The sequence below is a fragment of the Pundamilia nyererei genome, unplaced genomic scaffold, assembly GCF_000239375.1.
Source record: "Pundamilia nyererei isolate P.nyererei 1_Seehausen unplaced genomic scaffold, PunNye1.0 scaffold00266, whole genome shotgun sequence".
NCBI lineage: Eukaryota > Metazoa > Chordata > Actinopteri > Cichliformes > Cichlidae > Pundamilia > Pundamilia nyererei.
In genome coordinates this window covers 659,651-667,652 of record NW_005187667.1, presented here as the reverse complement: position 1 = coordinate 667,652, position 8,002 = coordinate 659,651, and the positions used below count along the sequence as shown (strand labels likewise).

General features: G+C 46.3%; 1 protein-coding gene across 2 annotated transcripts in view; it reads left to right on the top strand.

The window, feature by feature from the left end:
* The window catches only part of rap1gap2b (RAP1 GTPase activating protein 2b), a 57,654-nt gene extending 51,954 nt beyond the window's left edge, over positions 1–5,700 (top strand). For both annotated transcript variants that reach the window (XM_013915195.1, XM_005750253.1), the window contains exons 13-24: positions 770–899; positions 2,391–2,546; positions 2,898–2,966; positions 3,046–3,132; positions 3,603–3,749; positions 4,403–4,507; positions 4,599–4,690; positions 4,898–5,002; positions 5,100–5,187; positions 5,289–5,346; positions 5,422–5,492; positions 5,667–5,700. In XM_013915195.1, coding sequence (XP_013770649.1) covers positions 770–899; positions 2,391–2,546; positions 2,898–2,966; positions 3,046–3,132; positions 3,603–3,749; positions 4,403–4,507; positions 4,599–4,690; positions 4,898–5,002; positions 5,100–5,187; positions 5,289–5,346; positions 5,422–5,492; positions 5,667–5,678 — 1,120 coding nt within the window. In that variant the 3' untranslated portion in view covers positions 5,679–5,700. The remainder of the gene's footprint in view (positions 1–769; positions 900–2,390; positions 2,547–2,897; positions 2,967–3,045; positions 3,133–3,602; positions 3,750–4,402; positions 4,508–4,598; positions 4,691–4,897; positions 5,003–5,099; positions 5,188–5,288; positions 5,347–5,421; positions 5,493–5,666) is intronic.
* Positions 5,701–8,002: the final 2,302 nt, after the last annotated feature.

Below are 8,002 nucleotides of genomic sequence, written 5' to 3'. Positions count from 1 at the left end.
AAAGCTTCAAACGACGCGTCGACTATTAAATCAGTCGTCGACGATTTTGATAGTCGACGTAATCGTGACTAGTCGACTAATCGTGGCAGCCCTATTAGACAACCATGGGATTTTCTCAGATCTCTCGGAGTAAATTTTGTAGCTGTGCCACAGTTTAGTCCAGCACGGACTGACGGACAAATCAAACACACAGGGCAATGAAAACGGTCTGTAATCAGTGACCCATAAAAAATAACCTGAGACAGCCCGAGACTCAAAGTTTATTTATTATTCAGAATATTAATTGAATTGAATTGAATTGAATTGAATTGAATTGAATTGAATTGAATTGAATTGAATTGAATGCTTTATTGGCCATATGCAGGTTGCCCCGCAGAGGAATAGGAACCCCCGATTTACACACACAACAAAGACATCACATTAAACAGTGTGTGTTGACATTTCATTGTTTGTCTGCAGTGAAACAAAACATTTACTGGCCCTGAGTGTTTGTTACTGGACCTGTTTAGATTAAGGTTCAGTTAAACGCCTGTTTCATTCTGCGTGTTACGTGTTTCCAGCTTTGCTCCATCACACACAGAGATTAAGCTTCTTAAAGAACAATCAGCACACAAACCAAAATAAATCAGGAGGGCAAGCCAGCTCCTCCATGAGCACAGATGGCTGATTCACTCTGAATCGCATTTATTTACTCCAAACTCTAAATAGCTTTTGTTAACCTCAGAGCAGGTCACCTGCAGACTGAGTGGTGCCCGTTTCCTCTGTGCAGGTTTCGGGGGGGTCTGGATGTGTCTCACGGTCAGACGGGGTCTCAGTCCATCTACACGGTCCACCGGCAGCAGGAGATCATGTTCCACGTGTCCACCAAACTGCCCTTCACCGAGGGAGACGCCCAGCAGGTAGGCGGCATGAAGATGGCGTGACAGAGAAACAAAACACAGAATGAGTCAGCGTGAAACAGGAGGACGGGCTGCGACTCAGCAGCAGCAGCAGACGGTTTGGCAGGCTGGCTCCGTGTGAAGCAGACGCCTGCAGCAGGAAGGGATGCTCGTCATCACGTGACCCTGTGTCTGCACAATCACAGCATCTCAGTCTACACCAGAGATGGGCAGTAATCCGATTACTTTTTTCAAGTAACGAGTAAAGTAAGGGATTACTATTGCAAAAACGGTAATTAGATTACCGTTACTTTCCCGTAGGAACGCTGCGTTACTGCGTTACTAAAACCGTGATTTATTTGCGAGAATGTCTCACGACATTGACGTAATCGAGTGCGACGTTCGTGACAACAGCTGTGTGCAGATCAACAATGGATCATATATCGAGTGCAGAGAGAGTATGAGCGTGCAGCGTTTAAAGCTTGGAAGTACTGACCTTACTTTGAGTTTGATTCCATAAAAAGTGACAAAAACATTAGTGTCCGCTGTGCGTGGGAAGAAAACTTCTTTTTACAGCGAAAACACCCCTAAACTTCCAACAAGCACCGAGTAGCTACGACGTAATGGGAAACTCAGAGAAACTCACGGATTCTTCCACTGACCGCGGCACACCTGCACCAGGGTAAACCTCCGCCTACCCCACTCCTGCTTTACAGGTGAAAATAGAGCAACAGGACCGCTGAGTCTGTGACTTTATTTATTTTCTGCTGTGTTTTACTTGCATCTATTTGAAAGACTGAGTGTAAACACACAAAATATTTTATTTTATGTGCTGGAATGTGCAGAAAATAGGTTTAAATGTTAAACTAATTTATTCCAGTCAGAGAATGTTGCAGATAATTAAATGTTTGCTTGATGCATAAAGTTAAAAGATTAAAACTAATAAAACAAGTTTTAAAAAGATCTGTCGCTTTATCACCTCTTCAGGTTGTAAATAGTGTTTTTTAAAAGTAACTAAGTAACTAAGTAACTAAGTAATTAATTACTTTTGAAAATAAGTAATCAGTAAAGTAACTGGATTACTTTTTTGGGGAAGTAATCAGTAATTAGTTACTGATTACTTTTTTCAAGTAACTTGACCAACACTGGTCTACACCAACAGCACAAACAGGTGAAGCTAGCAGCTACAGGGGACATGATCTAGAGCCAAAAATGGTTTTATTTATTTATTTAGTATCAGCCTGTAAACGTGTTTGTTGCTGCTGTAAAGTTTGAACATGTGAGCGACTCACTGCGAGAGCCTCTGCTGGACGTCAGAGGAACTGCAGCTGTTGGTGCTTCAGTGTTTGCACCTGCTTGCATCCAAACACAGCGTGTTCAGTCAGACTGTTGTTCACTGACTGACAGTTTGTCTTGTAACAGTGTGACAGAAGCACTTTGAAGTTGTTGCTGTGCTTCATAAACTTTATGAGCCGTCACGACTGCACGTAACAGCATCACTCTGTCCTTCAGCTGCAGAGGAAACGGCACATCGGAAATGACATCGTGGCGCTGGTTTTTCAAGAAGAGGCCACGCCTTTCGTCCCCGACATGATCGCCTCCAACTTCCTCCACGCCTTCATCGTGGTGCAGGCGGAGGAGCCGTGCTCTGAGACCACCTCCTACAAGGTACACGCCGGCTTCCTTTTCTCCACGATGGAGGTTTTTTATGGATTAGACTCTGTTGCCTGTGAGGTTCATGGCGTCAGATGCAGTTTAATCTGGGAATCAAAGAAGAGCTTTAATCTGAATTCACAGAAACAAACCCAAATCCTCGTGGTGCCTGAAGATTTCTCTTTCAGCCTCTGAAACATGACAACAACGGAGATGAAGCCTCACACCAGAGGCTCCTCCTCCTCTAACTGAGGAGAGGAAGCGTCTCTATTATTGCTCATAGCTGGGTGGGCTTGCGTGGGTGGGGATCAGACACAGATCTGCCTGTTTCACTCCACCAGTTACAACAGCTGTTCTGACTGACAGGTTTCCGTCACAGCGCGAGAGGACGTCCCGCCCTTTGGCCCGCCCCTCCCCGCCCCTGTCTTTAAAAAGGTGAGGCTGTCGGACTTTTCATAGGAACGTGAGGCTGATCTGAGAGCTGTGGTTAAGTCTGCTGCGTTTTGTACTTCAGGGTCCAGAGTTCAGAGAGTTTCTTCTCACCAAACTCATCAACGCAGAGCTGGCCTGCTACAAGAGCGACCGCTTCGCCCGACTCGAGGTAGAAAGAGCTGCAGGCCGTCCCCCAGAGTCACAACCACACCGTGTGTCTAATAAGACAGACGCAGTGATGCAATCACAGTAACAGATTTCAGTACTGAGCTCATGATGTGACAGGAAGTATTTAATTACCGGGCGTTAGTTCCTTGTATTTATATGAACCTACGAACACATGAAGGCAGGACCAGCAGAATAAAGAGAAACACTCCTGCAGTGCGTCTGTCATTTCGCTGCACTGTTCAGACTGCGAGCGTACTTGATGGACGCTCGAGTGATTTGTTTTGGTTTCGATTATAAGTGACAGTAGAGAAAAATGATTCATATTAAACATAAGGTCAGTGATGTTGCAGAGAAGCCTGACACTCTAAAAGCTGCTCCGCCTGTGCAGAGCATCTGCGACACCTCCTGAACTTTAGAGAAATAACACAGCGAGGACATGAGGGGTTTCATGATTCTTTGCGTCTCCGTCAGGAGCGAACCCGCGCCGCCCTCCTGGACAGCCTCCACGACGAGCTGCAGAGACGCTCCCAGAGCATGCTGGGATTGACGTCAGGGCCGGAGGAGGAGGGCCGAGGGGAGAACGGACAGGCCCACGGAGGACTGCTGGAGTCCATCAAGGTGAATGTTGACCTTTCCTCCTGTCGTCGTCTTCTTCTCCTGCTTTGAAATGATGGTTTGATGGGACGCTCAGAACCAATCCAACTCACATACCTCCACCGAGGAAAGTAGTCCCACTTTACAAGCAGTAAAAGCTGTAATGTGAATGTTAGTGTGTCAGCAGCGTGTTTTAGACTGGAGGTGCTGTCAGTGACGCCGGACTCTTACCTCAGCACGTGATCTGTCACTATTACAGTTTTATTTCCCAGTTTTTGGTCCACGTAAATGTGTTTGACACAGTAATAGACATGTTATATAGAGCATGTTATATTTTCCCTCATCAATGAATTATGAAGTAAATTTATTTCTTTTTTATTTACTTTATGGAACTTGTGCATTTTTCCATCCAACTTTCAGTGATAGTGAAGTTAAAGCCGTGCAGTCTTTATCCACAACATTATGTTTAATTAGTAAGAAAATCATTTTTACAACAACAAAGAAATATTTATTAGGAAAAACATGAATTTCATAGCCAGTAAAAGCAGAGATAAGGTTTTGTTTAAGCTGCAAACAGCTGCTTTCTGTATTAGAGTCACAGTCACACTGTGGAGATAGCTACAGCTTTTATTCTGAAAGGCAAGGGCAGGAAGAAGCCAAATCTTTTTCCATTTCAGAGGGCGATGCGAGGGAGGAGCGTCTCCATGGAGACCATGTCGAGGGGCGGGGTTGGACTGCCCACCAGTTTGAGTGGGGGGGGTCTGGCACACCTGAACGTGGAGGTGAGTCGTTCTGCAGGTAACTGAAGGAGCAGGTTGAACCCGCTCGTCTGTGAGCGGCCCCCGTTGACACCTGGACTCTTTGCGTTGGCAGTGTAACGTCAAGTCTCCCGTGAAGCGGCGCTCGGGACTTTTTCCTCGCCTGCTGAGCGTCGACAGCCAAACAGAGAAGCACAGCCAGAGGAGGTAACGCTGCCCAACGTGCCTCAGTTTGTTTACCTGGACAGTAAAGTTCAAACCCACCAGTGTGCTGTCAGCACGGCTGCACAGGTGGGGGTGCACCTTCAGGAGAGCTGGTCTCGACAGGTGTGCTGTGTACTGCTGAGCTAACAGCTTTAACCTGCCTCCAGGACATTAACCCCGCCTCCTCCTGTCTCTGATACGCCTCCTCAGCCTCCTCGGTGAGCAGAGGAGCTTCGACGGCTGCAACCCGATGCTGGAGGTGAGGCCAGAGCTGCCGTCCAATCCTAGCTCTCCAGAGGCGGGGCAGCGGGACAGGTGTGTGCAGCAGAAGCAGCAGCGAGTGAAAGAAGCAGATGTTTCAGTTTTCACTGCGAAACAATAAACTTCATCACTTTTTCACTTTCACGGGCAGGATTCACACGAAGAAGGAGAGCAGTAAGATTTCCAGGTCGACATCCAGCACCTGCAGCTTCAGCATCCCAGCTGACGACACACACCTGGTGAGAAAACACGCTACATTCAGCTCAGTGTTATTTAGGGCGCCTTGCATTGTAACGCAGACCCTCATCACTGCGTCCTCTCTGTGTCTGTGCGTGTCCAGGCTGCGACGGTAGAAGGTCAGAGTTCAGCTCCGGTCATCGTGTGCCGCAGCCCCACAGGTGCGACGCCCGCTCACCGCCAGCGTTTCTGTTCTGGAGCCGTTCTCACGTCTCGTTTGCTCTCTCCTCTCTCAGAGCTGAGAAACAAGAACTCGCCCAGATCCAACCTGAAGTTTCGCTTCGACAAGCTGAGCCACTCCGCCGCAGTAAGTCTGTGTGACAGCCAATCAGCACGCTCGCTGTTTACCTGGATATGCAGCTGATTGGGCTGCACGACTCTCAGGACGTCACTGCTGTTTTTCATTTTTGTTCAGTGTGATTTTTCAAGTATGTTCTGTGTAATCTGATTACTGAGTGTGAAACCTTCCTTCTGTCTGCAGCAGGGACACTGAGCCGACAGGACGGCGCTGACAGGTGTGTGCTTTCCCAGAAGTCTGCTTTTCAATCCCATTTTTCAAAGTGCTGCTTCTGAGTCTACTTCCTGCTTTATTTTGAAAGTTAGTTCTTCCTGTAGCATCCTATGTTTTACTTCCTGTCTTTGTTGGCTCATGTTCACACTTTCTGGGCCCTGATGTGAGCGACTCTCTGAGCTGGGTTGTATGTGTTCTCCTCTTTCTCTCGCTGCTTTCCAGAATAAAAGCCTGAAGCTTCAAACAGACAGCAGGAGGAGGAGGAAGAGGAGGGTCTCCTGATGGACCACCACACACACATACTTGTCTTTCTGTCTTTGTGAGGACCCCGAGTGCAGCTCTCCTGTTTGTTTTTTTCCTTCTCATCTTCTGCACAAACCATAAAATCATTTCTGAACATAAACGTATGAGTGCGCAGGACACTGAACTTCTTTTTAAACCGTTCTACAGTCAAACTCGAAGCAGAGCTCTTCCTGTTTTGCGCTTCATTCAGTGTAAGATGTAGCTGTAGAAACTTTATTTATCACAGAAACAGCAGCAGCTCTTAAAACTTTACTTTAATGAGCAGTTTGGTTTACGTGGAAACAAACTGATGATGAGTAGCTCCAAACACCAGGGGGCGCTGCAGAGAGGGGCTGAGATTCCACCCAAGGGACCAGGACCCGCAGCTCCCCAAACACCGCTGAGGTGCTCGCGTCCAGCTGGGAGACGTCCTCTCTCCAAGTATTTCAACCAAAACAAGAAAAACAAAAACACCACGGGAGCTCAAAGTTTGGGGATTCACTCGTATCAGCGGCAACCACAAGAACTGTAACGCCCCGCCCCCTGTCTCCCTGTGAGATGATTGGTCCTCAGTGCCGTTTAGTCTTTTTGTCAACCGGCGCGTGCTGGTCCCCCGAAGGTGCCTGGTCCTGGAGGAGAGCTCCTGCGGTGGACACGAGGCCTTTATCACCCTAAAGTTTGTGACTCTGATGGTTTCTCAACACAGACGCTGTGTGACATCATAAAGATCCAAGTACAGAAAAACTGCGGTAAAGCTCGTAATTAGAAATGTTACGTTTGTTACGAACGCCCACCGCGTGAACGGGGAGGAGGAGCTGCTCGATTTATTCTTATTAATAACAAATAATAACACGTGCTGCGGGTTCAGATTCAGACAGACGCTGCCGTTCTCCACGCACACTGTCACATCTGTCGTGTTATTCAATTATACGCGGGTCCACTGTACGATTCATAACCACACTTTATTTACTTGTTCTTGCTCTGCCCCACATAACATAACATTCTATACAGAAACACACCGGTCTCGCCCTCTAGCTGCCATCAGCCTAACTACACTGACCGGCTGCATTAACATCTACTGTACAATGCAATTACACCACAACATCGTGAGCTCCACCTGAACCTTTTTTAAAATGCTGCGGCACACAGCGGCTGAGCGACGGGCTCAGGTGGGCGGTGCTGCAGGTGAGTCAGAGGTGGAGCTGCTGGAGGTCAGGGAGAAGAAGAAGCTTTGCGCTCCCTCTCTGAGGGACAATCGCACCAATTACGTCGAGTCTCGAGGTCACTCACTCCACTGGAAACTGCGCAGCTACAGGAGTTCAGGTTTTCAAAATAAAAGCTCTGGTTTGTTTTAAAAGAGCGACGATGATGCAGCATGAACACAAAGATGTCTGCATGTGTTTCTGATGTCATAAAGTGTGTGTGCGTGTGTGTGTGCGTGATGTAAAGCATGAATCTGTAAAACTGAACATTTCACAAATAAAAATCAGCTTCTTTCAGTGTTTATTGTTGTTTTTGTCGTGTCATTCTCTCCCAACATTAAAGCGGATTATTTTTCGTCCCAGTGGGTTTTTACTTTTGTATTTTTTTACTGAAGACACGCTTCAGCTGCAGAAGTCATTTTTGTCTGCAGCTACAAACTACTGTGCATGTCGTGTTCATGCACAGCTGGAGCCTCAGAGCCAGATGCTGGTTCAAAGCATTGAAAAAGGTTGATTGTCCTTTTGTGAAAGAACAAAAAACTAACAAATAATTAGTTGTTAGTTGTTCTTCTCTGTGTTAATTTGTGTATTTGTGTGTCTGAGTATCTGTTATAAAACAATTAAAGTAAATAAATATGGAACTTTATAAATAAGAGAGAAAATTATTGTTTAACTGAGAGATGAATAAATGTTTTTATACTGCGTTTTCATTAGTTTCTATTTCTGTCACAGCCTTGTGTTTATTTCTTTATTCAGTGTAATTCTGATAATGTTTTACTCTGTTATCATGCTTACCTGTTTATTAATTAGTTTGTACTTTTT